We start from the raw sequence: 18,056 nt of genomic DNA on the forward strand, positions 1-18,056 counted from the left end.
CATTCAACTCAAGATTATATAGGGCTTTTGTGGAGACATAGTGAAGGCTTTTGGTTCAGGATAGGAAATATTTGGTCTAAGTAGGTTCCATCTTCCCTTTAGCACTTTTTTTGCTTCATTTTGGCACATATTCTCTTGACTTTTAAAGTCCTTTAACTTCTTTCTAAGGGGTTAGAGAGACACATTGTCACTCTTTCTTGTTCATTTCAAATCTTTTTCTCCTTTTTCAACTTTCCACACCTTTCATCTTTTTACTTTTATTGAATCCCTTCATTCTTTTCTACATTGAACATTCTTTTTGTCTTTTTGATTTTCTTCCTTTTTCATTGCCTTTCCTTTTCTTCATTTTGTACCTTTTTCCACTTTTTTGCATTCCTCGTCTCTCCCCCAAACTTATGCTTTTGCCTTGTGCTAAGGAAAGATCGGGTGCCAAGAGAGGGTATTTTAGAACAGGTAAAGGCTTGTATCATGGTTTTTGAAAGAAAAAGGTCTATTGCTCAAAAGGGTTGACTAGGGATTTTAACATTGGTAGGCTATGGAAGTGTTCAAGATATTATTCGGATCAAGGAGAGCCTATAATCACATCTCAAGTCAAATTACACTTAGGATTTCGCCTAGACAAACATTCAGGGCAAGTTCTAGACCAATGGCTCGGGACTTGGACTTGTAATTCAAATTCTCACCACACAAGCTATGGGATTGCTAAAGACACAGAGTTGGGGGCCCACAATAACTTTAGCTAAGTTGAGCAAAACAGTGGTCCCCGAAAAAACCACTTGATAATTATCGACCAATACAATAGTCTCAAGGTCACAACTATCACCATCTTATACACAATGATTTATTTTTAACCATAGGATCAAAGGCAAACGTGTTATGCCCAAGTGAAGCTTTGCTTGAGGCACCCTTACCAACTAACTACTAAAAATCAAAAAGAAAATAGACTCAAACCCTTAAGAAGGTTGTCATGTCATCTATCATCGATAAAAGCCACCCGGTTCACACAAATTCCACCTTTGAAAAGAACCGTGACATTAAGAAAACCAAAGGCTTATTGCGAAAACTCAAAACAAGAATCTACGAACATAAAATAAGAAGCTAAGAAAAAAAAATGCATAAAGTAAAATGAATATGTACAAGAGAGGATTTAATCGATTATACAATAGGGAAAGAATGTAACTTTATATACAGACCCAAAAGTAAAAAGTATGAAAAGTGCAATGAAATGATAAAGTTATATGAATACAAAAGGTAAAAAAAGCATAAAGAAGAAAAAAATACTATCATATATACAGTCATCCAAATAGTGCTACCCCCTCAAATTAAAGCTGGCATTGTCCTCAATGCCAACTAACCAAAATAAGCACAAAATAAAGAAGAGAGGAAAAAGAAACTCCCTATGAGCCCTTCGTCTGCATAGGATCCTAAGTCTGGGTCCCTGGGTCCTCTATCTGCTCGGGAACCTATGACTGACTCCCTGTGATCTATGGCTCCACTGGGACCTGGGCTTGGACCTGGGCTAAGTCCTGGGGCTGGCTGGAGGGACCTCCCTACGGCTCCTCCAACTGTATGACCGCATCGTCAGAACGGGGAATCACCCTCTTCCTCTTGGGTGGCCTCTCTGACTCCTGCTCTGGCTGGGGCTGGGCTGCTGGCGACGGGTCATGCAATAATAAATCCGGAGGCAGGTGATCCGCCTTCAACCTCTCTACTTCCATCCGTAGCTCCTTCACCGACTTTTTTGAAGCCCGAGTCTTTTTTATTTTCTTCGCCTCCCTAGCAAGCTCCTTCAATGCCTTTCCATGAGAGTCAACAACATTTATGAGCTTCTTCTGGTTATCCAGAATCTCCTTCAAAGTGTCCTCAACGGATATGGGACCTGTGGCGGAGGAGGTGCTATCTCGGTTGCCACCGTAGAAGATAATATAGATAGCTTAGAAATAGTTATCTGCATGCAGTTGTTGATGCGGGCGAGGGTCTGGCTCAGGTGGTGGGCAGTCAAGGGGTATGCAGTGGATGATGGAATCTCTGGAGCTGAAGAAGTAGAGGGTCCTGGGACCATGTCTGTTGTGGTGGAAAGAGGCTGAGTAGGAGCCACTACCACTACTAACTCTTCAGACTGACCAACTGAAGTAGTGGCTTTGCCCTAGAAGTTCTTCCTTTTAGGGTTGTCATCACCCTATAGGCTGTACCAGGAGAACGGTGCCTTCGCCTTCACTTTCATATCAAATTTCCGCTTCTCCACATCTAAGTCCTCAAGGTACATGATCAAGAAGTTGGGGAAGGGATAAGATTTGTTACCTTCGTTCACCACCGGGGTAATTGCCCGGGACATCACATTCTCGATATTAATCAGGTACCCTACCATGATCGATGCCACCAATATAGCTCAGGGGATAGGGAGTGAGTTGTCGTGAGTGGTGGGGTCTAGCCTGCTGCACACAAATGTTTCCCACCCTTTAGCTTTAAAGTTCAATGTTCTCCTCAGAATCTTCACTCTCACCGTTAACCAATCTGGGGTGGTACCTGGGATTGCCAAGTACTCTGCCAACCAAGGACGAGCAGCCTCACCCAATGCCACCTTCTCCAAATACAATGACTCATCCACCTCCGGGAAGCCCAAGTAATCATTTATTGTCCTGCTATCAAATTTCACCTTCAAGTTTCATACTTTGGTCACTGTGGTGCCCTTTTTGATATGGGCAACATTCGTGTAAAACTCCTTCACCAAGTGCTCATTGGCATACTCCACGTGGCCTATGAAATAATCACATCCAGCTCCCTCTCTGAACTGCCTCAACACATTGGGGTTGTGAGGCAAAAGGTCCCGGGTGATGAATTTACGCTCGGGTATTAGCTTCCTCTCGGGCCACCACTCTCTGAACTTGTGATAGGCAACCTCACTCACAAACCAGTCCTGCCATGCCTCCGGATTTCTGGTTCTCTCTACCCCTCCTACTTGGGGCTTACCCCCTTCTACTTCTTCCCCTTCTTCTTCTACAGGCCCCTCCCCGAATAGTGAAGCTCTAGGAGAGGTGGAATATTCATTGCCACTGTCTGCAGCTGAGCCCTCAGACGACTCAGAAGATATACGCACTGATGTTTGGGCAGTGGTAGAGACTGAAGGTGTATCCCTCAACCTGTTCCTCTCCGGCCAGTTAGGAACATACTCTGGCACGGAGTCTGATGATGCCTCCCGGGAAGGTGCATACTCACTTCCCAATTGGTTAATGGCTCTGTCAGCAGCCTTTATGAGCCTCCTAGTGTTTTTAATGTTTTGCCGGGCTTGCGGGGTCAATTTTATCATGCCCTTTCCTCTACCCCGGGAGAATTCTCCTTTGACTTGTTGTTTTCTACCACCGCCTCGTGATTGAACCATTGTCTGCAAGCAACATTCAGTTTTGCCTTGTTAGTATTAGCAAAATCAGTGAAATTCAGAGTTGCAGGAAAATCATTGCAGACAGTTAAAAATTGTAGAATGCGGACCGCATAAAATAAAGTGCGGCCGCAAAGAGGATACCGCAGACCGCACAAATGCATTGCAGTGAGGTGGGGTTCAGACTGCCCACTCTCTAAATCTATGCATCGCGGACCGCACAAAATGCATTGTAGTCTGCATTGAGGCACCGCGGACCGCACAAAATCCATTGCGGCCGCGGTCCTTACTTGATAGCTTTCAGAACATTTACCATCGCGGTCCACACAAAATAGCTTTGCGGACCGCACAGGAGCTCCACGGACCGCACAAAATCCTCCGCGGTCCGTGGTGAGTGCCCAATAGTAATACCAACCTAGGGTTCAAGTTTATCACATTTTTAGTCCAAATTTGCATTTATTAATGATTCCCTAGGTGTTGCATCAGTGTTGTAACTAATTATTCCTAATTAAAACAGGATTAAATGAACCTATGCTTCAGAATTAAAAGAAAAACGGGGAAGAAAAGAAGAAAAACTAAGAGAAAATGAAAGTCAAATGAAAATAGCAAAATTAAAAAACTAAGAAGGGATTAAAGTTACCAGAAATGAGATGCACTGATGATTAATCGAGACTAAGCAATTGAATTCGTGCAATTAGAGTGATGAACAGTAATTTTTTTTAATCTCTAAGAGTAAAAAGGTCGAAAAGTTCAAACTGAGGCCCTCAGGTCCTATTTATAGAAAAAGGTCATAGGCCCCATCTCACCTACCCACCGTGGACTGCACAAAATGGCACCGCGGTGCTCAAAAACATGAAGCACTGAGAGGTTGGCCACTGCGGACCGCAAGAAATCCAGTGCGGCCGTAGTGGTCTACCGCGGACCGCACAAAATGCAATGCGGTCGTGGTGGAAAACTTCAGAGACTCCTCACTTTTGACAAATCACTCTACGGTTCGCATTGATTACTTGCCCCCCGCACAAAGGCCTTTGCGGTCGCACAAAATGAAGTGTGGTCCGCATTGCAAACTTCATAGAGTGATCATTTCCCAAAAACTCGGTCCTGCATTGCATCAACACAATCCTACAGCATCTCACAACAAGTCAGTCCAAAAATAAATCCTACACTACAAAGAAAATCAAAGAAAAAACAAAAAGAAAGACACATGGGTTGCCTCCCAAGAAGCGCCTGATTTAATGTCGCGGCACGACACAGGTTACCATCAAATCACTTTAGATGAAGAAGTGTCACCACCTGGCTGTCATCAATCTTGCCCAGGTAGTGCTTGACCCTATGACCATTCACTCTGAAAACCTCTCCATTTTTGTTCTTCAAGTCAAGTGCACCAAACGGAGTCACAAACACCACTTCAAAAGATCCACTCCATTTTGACTTAAGCTTTCCCAAAAATAGACGTAACCGAGAGTTGAACAAGAGAACCAAATCACCCACTTTGAACTCCTTGCCACGAGCATATTTATCATGAAGGTACTTTATCTTGTCCTTGTACAAGGATGAACTGAAGTAGGCATGGAATCAGAATTCATCAAGTTCATTAAGCTGCTCCACACGAAGATTTGTTGTCACATCCCATTCAAGATTCAGCTTCCTCAAAGCTCACATGGCTTTGTGCTCTAACTCAACTGGTAGATGGTAAGCTTTCCCAAACACCAACTGGTACAGAGACATACTAATCGGAGTCTTGTAAGTAGTCCTATAAGCCCATAGAGCATCATCCAACTTTTTTGACAAATCAGTCCTATTTGCATTGACCGTCTTTGACAATATACTCTTGATTTCCCTATTTGAGACTTCAACTTGGACACTCACTTGAGAATGATAAGGAGTAGAAACTTTGTGGTTGACACCATACTTTGCAAGCAAAGTGTCAAAAGCTCTATTGCAAAAATGAGACCCCCATCGCTTATGATTGCACGAGGAGTGCCAAACCTTGTAAAAATACTCTTCTTGAGAAACACAATAATACTTTGGGCCTCATTATTGGGTAAAGCCACAGCTTCAACCCACTTTGAAACATAGTCAACCGCCACAAGAATGTATGTGTTTCCACACGAGCTAACAAACAGGCACATAAAATCAACGCCTCATATATCAAAAATATCAACTTCAAGAATGGTATTGAGAGGCATTTCATCTTTCTTCGAAATTCCACCCGCTCTTTGACATTCGTCACACCTCTTCACAAGTTCACTTGCATCTTTGTACAAAGTTGGCCAATAAAACCCACAACTAAGAACTTTGGAAGCCGTCCTCGCCCCGCCATGATGGCCACCATAGGGAAAAAAATGACAAGCCTCCAAGATACTCAATTGATCCTCCTCCGGGACACACCTTCAGATCACACCATCCTTGCAAATCTTGAACAAGTACGGCTCATCCCAATAGAAATCCAAACTATCCCGTTTGAGCTTCTTCCTTTGGTTAGAAGAGAGCTCACAAGGGATTATACCAGTCACAAGGAAATTAGCAACATCCGCAAACCATGGCATACCATTCATTGACAATGAAAGGAGTTGTTCGTAGGGAAATGAATCATTGATCTCTAGGCCATCACGAGGCCTCCCCTCCTCCTCCAAGCGGGACAAGTGGTCCGCCACTTGGTTTTCACTACCATTCCGGTCCACAATCCCCAAATCAAACTCTTGAAGTAACAAGACCCATCGCATCAGTCTAGATTTGGAATCCTTCTTCGTCATCAAGTACCGGAGTGCGGAATGATCGGTATGGACTATGACCTTGGCACCCATAAGATATGGCTGAAATTTTTCCATCGCGAACACAATAGCCAAAAGCTCTTTCTTAGTCACCGTGTAGTTCACTTGAGCATCATTTATTGTCTTGCTCGCATAGTACACCGGATGAAACATTTAATTTACTCTTTGACCCAAAACCGCCCCAACCGCAACATCACTCGCATCACACATGAGCTCGAAAGGCAAACTCCAATTAGGTGCGGTAATAATAGGAGTGGTGGTCAACTTGTGCTTGAGAATTTCAAAGGCTTGCATACATCTCTCATCGAATACAAACTTGTCATCTTTTTTCAATAACTTGCATAAGGTATTCACTACCTTCGAAAAGTCTTTGATAAATCTCCGGTAGAACCCCGCATGCTCAAGAAAACTTATAACTCCCTTGACAGAGGTGGGGGAGGGAGCCTTGAAATCACATCAATTTTTGCTTTGTCCACCTCTATACCATGCTTTAAAATTTTATGCCCAAGAACTATGTCTTCTTCCACCATGAAGTGGCATTTCTCCCAATTAAGAACAAGATCGGTTTCTTCACAACGGGCCAACACTCTATCAAGATTTTTCAAACATTCCTCAAATGAATCACCCACAACACTAAAGTCGTCCATCAACACCTCCAAAATATCTTCCACCATATCGGTAAAAATAGCCATCATACACCGCTGAAATGTAGCCGGTGCATTACACAACCAAAAAGACATCCTAGAAAAGGCAAAGTTGTCATATGAACAAGTGAATGTGGTCTTCTCCTAATCTTTCAGAGCAATCAAGATTTGGTTGTACCTAGAATACCCATCCAAGAAACAGTAGAAGGCACATCCAGCAAGTCGATCTAACATCTGATCAAGAAAATGCAATGGAAAGTGATCATTGCGGGTCACTTTATTCAACTTGCGGTAGTCCATGCATACCCTCCAACCAGTGACGGTCCCAGTAGGAATCAACTCATTTTGCAAATTTGCAACCACGGTCATGCCACCCTTCTTCGGTACACATTGCACTGGCGAAGTTCAAGAGCTATCAGAGATGGGGTACACAACCCCGGCATCCAACTACTTGATCACCTCCTTTTTCATAACTTATTGCATTGCTTCATTCAACCTCCTTTGATGTTCCAAGAAGGGCTTTGCATCATCTTCTAGAATAATCTTGTGCATACAGAATGCGAGGCTTATTCCCTGAATATCAGCTAAGGTCCATCCAATTGCCTTCTTTTGCTTTTGAAGCACCTCCAATGTGGCATTAACCTGCATGTTAGTAAGACAAGAAAAAAGAATAATTGGCAAAGTAGAACTATGGCCTAAGAACTCACACCTGAGGTGTGGAGGCAGCGGCTTCAACTCCAGCACCAGTGGTTCCTCAATTGAAGATTTTGTTGGTGGAGTCTTCCTATTATCAAGGTCCAAAGATAGTTTCCTAGGCTAATAAGAGTAGAGCCCATCCCATGTAAAACATTCACACACTCCACTCGGCCTTCATCATCATTTACATCAAGATTCAACAATACGGACTCTAGAGGGTCCTTCACATTGATCATTGCACTTGTATCATCAACTATCACTGCCGTGACAAGATCTAAAAAAGAGCACACCTCAGAACTATTGGGTTGCTTCATTGACTTGCACACATGAAAGACCACTTTCTCATCACCCACCCGGAAGGTGAGTTACCCTGCTTCCACATCAACTAAGGTCTTTCCTGTAGCAAGGAAAGGTTTACCCAATATGATTGGGACATCATAATCTACCTCACAGTCCAAGATCACAAAATCAGCTGGCAAGATAAATTTGTCCACCCGGACAAGAACATCATCAATAATACCTAATGGTCTCTTCATCGTTCTATCTGCCATTTGCAATCTCATGGGAGTTGGCCTCGGTTGCCTAATACCCAAAGTCTTGAAAACTGAGTAGGGCATCAAGTTGATACTTGCCCCTAAATCAGATAGAGCTTTAGCAAAATCCACACTCCCAATGGTGCAAGGAATGGTGAAAGCACCGGGGTCTTCAAGCTTCGGGGCCATTGAATGCACTATTGCACTAACTTGGTGGGTCATCTTTATAGTTTCACAATCCATGGATTTTTCTTTGTCACCAAGTCCTTCATGAATTTAGCATAGCCCGACATTTGCTTAAGAGCCTCCACGAAAGGCACATTAATGGATAAAGTCTTCATCATATCAATAAACTTTTTAAACTGATTCTCATTTTTCTGCTTCTCGAGCCTTTAAAGATAAGGTGGAGGTGGCCTTGGCAAAGGAGCCTTGGCTTTAGGCACAACCGGCTCTAGCATGTCTATTACGTATTCCCTAGACAGGTTCACGTCATTTTGAGTCTCCACCTCGGCATCTTGAATAGCAATCCTCACTTCTTTATTCACATTCTCATCAATCACATTTTCAACCACCAAAGGAATCTCATCTTGTTGCAACTCAACTTCGTCACTCAAAATTGCCTTTTGCTTAGAGGCATTCACATCACCGCCTCTAGTATTTCTTGTAGTTACCGCCATAATATGATTGTTCTCACCCTCCGGGTTAACTACCGTATCACTTGGTAGAGCCCCCTTAGGATGGGTATTCAAGGATTGTGAGATTTGGCTTAATTGAACCTCCAAGTTTCTGATTGAGGTATTGTGGGAAGCCAATTGAGCATCAGAGTCCGCATTCTTTTTCATCATCTGTTCAAACATCATTTCAATTCTCCCCATTTCGTTATTAGAAGAGCTAGGACCTTGGGATGGAAATGGGGGTGGATTGTTCGGTTGTTGATACATTGGGGGCCTTTGAAAGCCTTGCCCCCGATTTCCTTGATTGCCATTATTCCAACCTCCCTGATTGTTATTATCACCCCAGTTGTTGTTGTTACCATTCCAATTACCCTGATTGTTCTGATTACCCTAATTGGAATTTTAGTTGTTGTTCCCCCAATTACCATTGCCTTCTTGTTGTTGATTACCCCAATTTCCTTGGGGTCTCCATTGTTGTTGGTTGGAAGAATTGCCCCTTGGCCTTGATAATTGTTCACGTGCTGCACTTCTTTATTCTGCACATCATAACCATCATCTTGGAATCTACCACAATCATTGTAAAATTGATCTGAACTCCCTTGGTTCTGTTGATCTCTTTGTCTTCTTTTGTTCACTAGCATGTTGACACCCTCCATAGCATTCACTTGGCGCGAATTTTGAACTTGTTGTAATTGTGTCTTTGCTAGCTGGTTCATTATTGTTGTCAGTTCTGCTATAGCCTGCCCATGGTCATGTAGCTCTTTGTGCAAGTGAGTGACCGTGGGGTCACCCTGGGGTACATTGGCTCTACTTTGCCAAGCGAAGGAAGTGTCAACTATCTCGTCAAGATTGGCACAAGCCTCATCATATGACAGCTTCATAAAATTGCCCCAGCAAGTTGGTTCACTATGAATTGGTTTGTTGTGTTAGTGCCCTGGTAGAAAGTCTGTTGGATCATTGCCTCAGTCATATCATTGTTGGGGCATTCTTTGACCATTATTCTATATCGCTCCCAAATCTCATGTAATGGTTCGGTGGGCTCCTGCTTGAAAGCTAAGATTTCATTTCTCAATGTTGCCATGTGCCCCGGTGAGAAAAACTTTGCAATGAACTTGTCTTACAACTCATCCCAAATAGTGATGGAATGGTTGGGAAGTCGCTCGATCCAATCCAATGTTTTCCCTCTAAGTGAGAAAGGGAAGAGTCTCAACCGAAGTGCATCCTCAGACACATTTATTTGCTTGCTCCCCTAACAGGTATCCACGAAACCGTTGAGATGTTTGTAAGCATTTTGATTGGCCGCGCTCGTAAAATACCCACGGTGCTCCACCAATCTTAGCATCACATTGGTAATTTGAAAATTTTCCGCCCGGATCTGGGGTGAGACAATTGCACTTGCCTAGCCTTGGTTTGGAAGCACTCGAGGAGCCACTCTTGGAGGTGGCGAGGGAGGGTCTGGTATATTATCATTGGCCTGTCGGCCTCTCCTTTGAGATTGAGGTACTACAAGAACCTCATCATCAATATTGTCATCTACCTCCTCCCCCGGCGGAATATCTCCAAGAGGTGCGTTGTTTGCTGCCATTTAGTACCTGAAGTTGTGACACACACAAATTAGTAATACAGAAGGAAAGAAGAACAATACACAAAACTATTTAGATAGATAGCCAAGACCGTTAGCTCCCCAACAACGGTGCCAAAAAATGATCAAAGCCAACTCTGCACTACTACAAAGTAGCGAGAGTGGTCGAAGCAGCTTTTACCCGAGAAGATCGGGATCGATTTCCACTGGGAGCTAGAAATAGGAATTGAGTTTCTATCTAAATTAGAGATGCGTAATTGCTCCTAATTGCACTTCTAATCATAATTGGTTTTGATATTAATTATAAATATATACTAATAAAATGCTAAATTAAGCTAAGAGTAAACTATTGAAGGTTATCTAAATAGTTAAAAGGCACTAGGGAAGTGACTTTCTCCTAGGTGGACACTTGACGGGTTCTCGAGTCTAAAGCTAGGTTGTCATGTTGGTGATTACGATATAACCATTGCATGATACTACTCACTTTATACCTCTCGGTAGTTTGAGTGATTGCCCTAATTGATTTTCTAAAGACCAATTGGGTATGATAATTTTTGCAAGCAATTGAGGTTCAAGTCAGGTATTACTATCTCTAGGTTTAACCCTTTAATTGGGGCTATCAATCTCTTGAATATGTCCCAATTCCTTGATAGACTAATTTTCCTAGACTTAGGCTCTCTTTCTCAAGAAGAGCCCAAGTCAAATAGGTACAAATTAGTGTTTGCAACCACTAATTCAACATTAAACCATAAATTAGTCCAAATATCAAACACCCATAGACATTCAAGCCTTAAAACACAAGACCAATCAAATACCCACACTAGGGTTGAGCCACAACCCTAGCTAATGGGTTTAGCTACTCATGATAATAGAAGAAAATAAAGAAATAGATGAAAAAAACCCATAATATTTAATTACAAGCTAAAACTTGAAAATTCAATGATAAAACTATTGTAAAATGACTCAAAATAGTAAAGGGACACTATTCACGAGCGCAGCTTTGCTTAAAACTACAATTGATGACCTAAAAATGGGAAAAGAAACTATTTATACTATGCCAAATTTTCTAGACAAAAATACCCCTGCGGGGTTGTGCGGTCCGCACAAAATCAAGTGCAGCCGCACTGAGGCTCTTGGCTTAAAACTTCTGCTCTCTGAACTTGGCCACCGTGGGCCGCACAAAATGCACAGCGGCCGCGATGGCTTCTATTGCGGTCCGCACAAAAAGGACCGCGGACCGCATTGGCAATATTCCCCAAATTTGCAGCTCTCTGAACTCCAGCTTTTGCGGATAGCACAATATCAAGTGCGGTCGCATTAAGTCCATTGCGATCCGCACAAATTGCTTTGCGGCCGCAATGCTTGAGTCTCCAAAATATCACCTCTCTGAACTTCCTCTTTGCGGACCGCACAGAATGGAGTGCAGACGCATTGGTCCTGTTACACTGTGCTTGGACTTGTCCTTGGTACTTGTGCATTTTTCACTCCTTTTTGAGCTGGTTTTTATGAATTGTCACCTTGTTGACCAAATCCTGCTATCAAGTACAACATGTAAGCCTTTGGGACTATTTTTTTACACATTTCTAATCAAAACTCAAGTAAGAAGGAGTGTAAAATGCATCATAATCCTTAGTTATGAGTAACTGCCTGACCGGCCGTCGCACGGTGGTAAATGTATGACTGCCCAACTAGTGGTAAATAATGATACATAACTGCTAATCGGTGGTAACTACCCGACCGACCATAGCCCGATGGTAAATGCATGTCTGCCCAACCGGCCGTAGCACGGTGGTAAATATGTAACCTTCCAACTGGCCATAGCTCGGTGGTAAATGCATGACTTCCCGATCGGTTGTAGCTCGGTGGTAAATGAATATGCATGAAGATGCATTATTACTATATTATAAACATTAACGTCTTTATCAAATACCTCAATAGGGAATTTGATACATACTTAGACATGCTTGAATATCACTTTACGGGAATGAATAACATAGGCATCCTTAACTTCTAAGATTAGAAATACTTATGAAATAACATTATGTTACTTGGATCATGCCAAAAGAAAGAAGGGATAACCTTAACATACCAGGACCAGTTCTCTTGACAATCTTTCTAGCACACGTCTTTTACGAAGAACACATAACACCGGATCAAAATAAGAAAAAAATCCTTATGATATTCTCTCTTAAAAACATTGCTCCTACTCGAGTCCGCGGGAAATCGATCTTTTTCAGTTGTTAACACTCCTAAAGCCCCTAATTACTACTGCATAATCCAAATGTTCTCATAATTGTGCCGATGATGGCTTGTTAATGCAGACATAAGCACTTTGAGCCAAAGCTTAGATAATCCAATGTCAATACAAGAAAGAAAAGAGGTCACATACGTGCCTAAAAGAGCCTCCATGTCTTCTTTCTCTGCTTGAGACGCAAGTTCCCTTTCAACAGTTACTTTCATCTCACGTTCTTCCACAGCAGCAGTGATAGGCCCATCTTGAAGATTAGTATGTTGTTTGGAAAATTCTGGAGTATTTTCCTACATTGAATTTATATAGATCACAATTGCGTAAAACTCATCAAGTACCGAGATCCATTTGATCATGCCACCTAGACTAATGACTTAAGAGTCATTCATAGGATTAGAGGGGTGCTGCCACGTGGGGATAGGGGAGGGGAAGAGAAATTTTAATCTTATCCAATTTATTAGTTAATTAGATAATATTTCGTTATCGATAATTAATCAATTACCCGCCTAATTAAGAATTGTCTCAAATTACTTAAAATACTACTCATTTGTAATACACTTTATACACCTTACTATTATGATTATGTGGTACCATATAAAATTAATATATACACTATTATTTCGTTAAAATATTTGTGTAAAAAAATACATATATTTTCTTAACTTCTAATTTTCCTAATCTCATCTAAAGAGTACAAATTTTGGTACACTTAATTCTTAAAATGGTAAAAAGATAACCTTCTTTTCTTGTGAAAAAAAAATAATTTATATCCTTGCAATAAAGAAAATTTCATAAACTTTCTCATATTATATGTATAATTTAGAGCATATTCGAAAGTAGTAATATTAATAACTATATAAAATTATATTTTTCAAACTATTTTTTTACAAAAATGTTCCACTCAAAATATCATATCAAATATATATATATATATATATATATATAACGGTATCACGGTTGTTAAACTTACGGGGTGTAACAATAGAATATAAAATAAGACTATGTGTATTAGTAATGCATGATTAAACTAGTATTTAAAGACAAAAATACCAATAACTCATAATTGAATTTAACGTTACCGAATCGATTTGCTCTCTGTTCCACCGCATTCCTCTGTCTCTCCCTCACACACACTCTTTTATGTGTGTCATCTCTTTTTTGTCTAAATCAGACAGCGAACGGATATAGTAAAAGGGCTTTTTGAGTTATATCATGTGGTGGAAAAGTTTGGGTAGAATTTACAATTTTTAGTAAGTCAGTGGACACTTTTACTAAGTTGTTTTTTAGTGAACAGTAGGCCGCCAATTGGAAAGGCGCTCTTCTGTTCCGCTCTCTCTTTTTTTAATTTTTGTTTTAAACATTTGAATAGATTTTTTGAAATTTTGGGCCGAATTTAAATTTTTAGTTAGTTAGTGGTTAACATTATGTAGGCTATAGAATCGACGACCTACTTTGATGTCCCCTTTTCCCGAAAGAAATTTTAGAATTATAGGCCGACTTACATATGGTGGAAAGTTTGGGCCAAATTTTAAAAATAAAATTTGGTAACTAACTTAATATTATTAATCACCAAAAAAATATTTACATTCTCATAGCTAAGCTCACACAGCTAGCTGTCTCATTAAGTCACTACATGATACTACACATCTATTATCAACTAGGTTCTAACAACTATCTACTAAAAAATTGCTAGAAAGACAAAATAACCTATTCAAACTGGAGACTATGTAGATAGGTTCTGGATCCAGGTAGCACTCGTGCGCTGCATATATAAGCCACCTCCTTCGCAATAATTCAAATCTGAAACAAATACCATCTTCTGCAAATACCATCTTGAATACTTGTGCCTGCTGAGATTTGCGTTTTGAACATGTGATGATCCACTGGTTATGTTGTTGCCTAATCTCTGGTTCTAAGGCATTGAATTTGCATCCATTGAAGTAGTTTGTTTCAAACACTTTTTTAGTGTACTCACACTTCGTAAATAAGTGTTCTCTATTTTCCTCCTGTCTTTGACAAAGTACACATTGTGTATCCAAATTGAGTCCCCATTTATACAACCTATCAGAAATTAATAGCTTTTCATGCATCATGAGCCACATTGAGAATTTAGCTTTTGGTCGCTCTGCATTGCTAAACAATAAGCCTTTCCATTCCACTCGACTGTAATCACCAATCAGGGTCAAGTATATTTGTCTGATTAAACTTTTCTTGTGTGACTGCATATACTGTTGATTTTCTAGAACTTCGTTAGCCTCAAATACTTTTCTGACCATCCAACAAGCTTGTTGTGGTATTGTCCAATTGGTGAACTTCTGCCCCTGGATATAGTATGTGGGAATCCATCGAATCCACAGTTTATCCTGCTTATGTGCCAAGTCCCAACAAGTTTTGGCTTTGCTGCACGATTCCAAATCCTTAGGTTGGTGATATTGAGTCCACCTCCAGCCTTGAGCAGACCTATTCTATCCCATACAACCAAAACTTTTTTGTGATTAAATTACCACCTTACCAGATATGTGATTTGCATATTCCTTCAATCAACTTAACTACCTTGGTGGGCATCACAAACAGTTGAGCCTAGAAAACCTGAGTTCTAAATAATACACTATATACTAAGTATACCCTCCCTGCATAGGACAATATCTTTGCAGTCCAAGAAGTGATCCTTGCAGTCATTTTGTCTATAAAGGGTTACCACTGCAGTACATTGAGTTTCTTTGTAGATAATGGAACTCCAAGATACTTGAAGGATAATTCTCCAGCTGTGAATCCTAAATGCTGCAAAATCTGTTGCTTATGCACTGTAGGAACTCCACCAAAATAGACTTCATTCTTGTTCATGTTTGCCTGCAATCTAGATACCTGAGTGAATTGTAGAAATCTCTGTTGTCATCAGCGAAGTTAAGGTGAGTTATCTCTAACTTAACACATCTAGGGTGATATTTGAAATCTCTAACTTCCTTAAGATAATTAAGATTTTTGCTCAGGAACTCCATTACAATCGCAAATAAAAAAGGTGATATTGGATCACCTTGTCTTAATCCTTTAGCAGCATTAAAGGGAGTTGTTGGCTCCCTACTAACAATGATGGAGTAGTTGACAGTTTGAATACATTCCATTATCCATGAGAAAAATAACTGAGGGAACCCCATCTCTTCCATGACTTGTCTTATATATAGCCATTCCACAAATTCATAAGCTTTCTGAAGGTCTAGCTTGATTGTGCATCGAGGTGAAATATGTTTTCTAGAGTAGGCCTTCACTAGTTCATGAGCTAGGATTATATTGTCTGCAATTCTTCTCCCTGGAATGAATCCATCCTTAGCTTCATTGATAACAATAGGAATGACAGCTTGTAGTCGAGCTGCCGGAAATTTAGAGATGATCTTGTATAGCACAGTGCAGTAGGCAATTGGTCGAAACTCCTTTATAGTTTTGGGACTGGAAGTCTTGGGCACTAATGTGATGATAGTGCAATTGATAGCTCTGTACATCCTGCTCGTAGAAAAGAAATCTAACACAGCTTCTATTAATTCCTATTTGATAACAGGTCATGCCTTCTTGAAAAAACATGCATTGTAGCCATCTATTCCCTGTGATCTTCTCCAATGGAGCATAGTCCTTTATAGATCTCTTCCTCAGTTACATCTTTACAAAGTTTCATTCTCTGTTGTTGTGAAAGCCTTGGTCCCTTTTGCACTACCAACTTGTATATTGCAGGTAGTGAGTGAGCAACAGTCCCTATCAGTAATTTATAGAAATCAACAATCTCCACTTTTATAACTTTCGGATCAGTTAGTCTACAACCTGCAAGTGAATGTAGTTCCTGGTGATCGTGTGGACCCTTTCCTTTATCATAGTTGTAAAATACCTTGTATTAGAGTCACCTAATTTAGAATTTTAAGTAAGTTAGTGGGCAATTTTAGTAAGTAAAATATTTTTCAAACATTAGGTCGTTAGTAGAGCATCGACCTACTTCCCCCCGCCCTTTTCTTTACCATTTTAAACAGTTGAATAGAATTTTTCAGAATATGGGCTGATTTGTATATGGTTAAGTGTTTGGGATGATTTCAGAATTTTTTGATAGTTAGTGGGCACTTTAGTAAGTTGTTATTTATAAGCAGTAGGTCGCTTAATCTCACATGATTTCATCCCAATTCAACGATCATTAAGCCCCATCCTGAAGTGCCCGTACGATCGTATATTTTTGGGTATTCTTCATAGTGCAACATGTAATTCTTCATCGAAATTCAATTGATTTCCCGTGGCATATTTAGTGAAATACTAATTTTACTATCTCTATTTTCTTTTTTTAGCTCATTTAGCTAGTACTTTGAAAGATATTATTACTTGTAATATGAAGTTGTCTTTACTAAGGAGTATTTTACGTCAAATATCATATTTCCCACGTGAATCTAAATTTAGTCTGATCCCAATACAGTATGAGACACCGAAAATTTTTCTCGGTGCTGAATCTTTAATCTCATCTTGAGATGTTACCCAAAAGGTGCTGAATCCTCCATTTAGAGTCTAGCCTAATAAACTCAATCTTTCTCATAAGTCATAGCTTACATATTTATATCATGTATGGACAGGCTAACATAATAGTAGATTAGTAGTAGCATTACTTCTTGAAATGTATAATGATTGTCTCTTGGGCAGAATTTCTGCTACAAATTGAGTTTTCATTTCACAACCAAAAAGGACTCCATTTGGATCTATTTATGGAAAGGAACCACCTTCTTTGGTTTCATATATTTCAGGCACGACGAAACTAGAGTCTAAATGAAATAACAGAGTTTTTTGTTGGTGAAGTTCTTAACACACACACACATCTCAAGATGTAAATAAAACATATAATACATGCAAATTATTCTGTATAAAACTTAAAAACAAGCTTAAGAAACTAGCTACTAGAATTGGATATTGAAAATTATAAAAGTGAAAATGTCGATTATGTAGATTTGTATTTCGAATTTATTGCATAATTCAGCATACATTAAATCAACTTATTAAATATGTACAGATTATCACGAACAATGGCTGATCTAGACTATGGGTTACTTGTATAGGTCGAAATCTACCCCGGAATATTTAAGACAAGAAAGCATTGAGGAAAGAGTCAGTCAAGGGCGATCAGGAAATAGAGAGACTCGTGGTCGAGATGTCAACAATGGTCGAGGTCGAGCACCCGCGAAAAAGACTATAACGACTAGTTTTTAGAATATGATATTAAAAGAAATATTCTAGTAAATATTCTCTGCACTTGTATTATTAGGGTTTGTTAGGAATATGTCCCATATAAATAGGAAAAAAGACAATGAATGAGGGCATGTGACACTTGTTCAATAAAAATAGACTTTTGTTAAAAGATTCTTTCTCTCTCTTAAGAAGATACAAACGCTACCTTTCCATCAAGATTCTGATTCATATTGTTCCACACTTTCCATCAGATCCGAAAATAATTCGAACATTCTAGGATTTGTCTGTCACTCATCATTGTCAGGATGGACAATCATCTAATTC

At 40.1% G+C, this 18,056-nt stretch overlaps 2 protein-coding genes across 2 annotated transcripts; both read right to left on the reverse strand.

Annotated features, from left to right (window-relative positions):
* Window positions 1-5,032: 5,032 nt before the first annotated feature.
* LOC138890443 (uncharacterized) lies at window positions 5,033-8,041 on the reverse strand. Its single transcript, XM_070173827.1, has 5 exons — window positions 7,860-8,041; window positions 7,539-7,605; window positions 7,291-7,436; window positions 5,366-5,491; window positions 5,033-5,312 (listed from the first exon to the last, which is right to left on the reverse strand). Exons 1-5 carry the CDS (start codon window positions 8,039-8,041, stop codon window positions 5,033-5,035), a joined length of 801 nt encoding a protein of 266 aa, XP_070029928.1.
* Window positions 8,042-12,544: 4,503 nt separating this feature from the next.
* On the reverse strand, window positions 12,545-16,024 carry LOC138890444 (uncharacterized). Its single transcript, XM_070173828.1, has 4 exons — window positions 15,488-16,024; window positions 15,237-15,392; window positions 14,357-14,848; window positions 12,545-12,817 (listed from the first exon to the last, which is right to left on the reverse strand). Exons 1-4 carry the CDS (start codon window positions 16,022-16,024, stop codon window positions 12,545-12,547), a joined length of 1,458 nt encoding a protein of 485 aa, XP_070029929.1.
* Between the last annotated feature and the right edge of the window lie 2,032 nt (window positions 16,025-18,056).

This window comes from Nicotiana sylvestris, chromosome 4, assembly GCF_000393655.2.
Source record: "Nicotiana sylvestris chromosome 4, ASM39365v2, whole genome shotgun sequence".
Taxonomy (NCBI): Eukaryota; Viridiplantae; Streptophyta; class Magnoliopsida; order Solanales; family Solanaceae; genus Nicotiana; species Nicotiana sylvestris.

Bases quoted from the DNA above. Each gene is read 5' to 3' on its own strand.
- LOC138890443 (XM_070173827.1), bottom strand. From the start codon at position 8,041: ATGGCAGATAGAACGATGAAGAGACCATTAGGTATTATTGATGATGTT. The intron at 5,492-7,290 runs GTTGAATGAAGC...CCTGTTTGTTAG, and splicing joins TTCTTGGAACATCAAAGGAG to CTCGTGTGGAAACACATACA. The intron at 5,313-5,365 runs GTTTGGCACTCC...TTTTTGCAATAG, and splicing joins AAGAAGAGTATTTTTACAAG to AGCTTTTGACACTTTGCTTG.
- LOC138890444 (XM_070173828.1), bottom strand. From the start codon at position 16,024: ATGTACAGAGCTATCAATTGCACTATCATCACATTAGTGCCCAAGACT. The intron at 15,393-15,487 runs GTTAGAGATTTC...CAATTCACTCAG, and splicing joins ATCTTAATTATCTTAAGGAA to GTATCTAGATTGCAGGCAAA. The intron at 14,849-15,236 runs GTACTGCAGTGG...TACTATATCCAG, and splicing joins TATCTACAAAGAAACTCAAT to GGGCAGAAGTTCACCAATTG.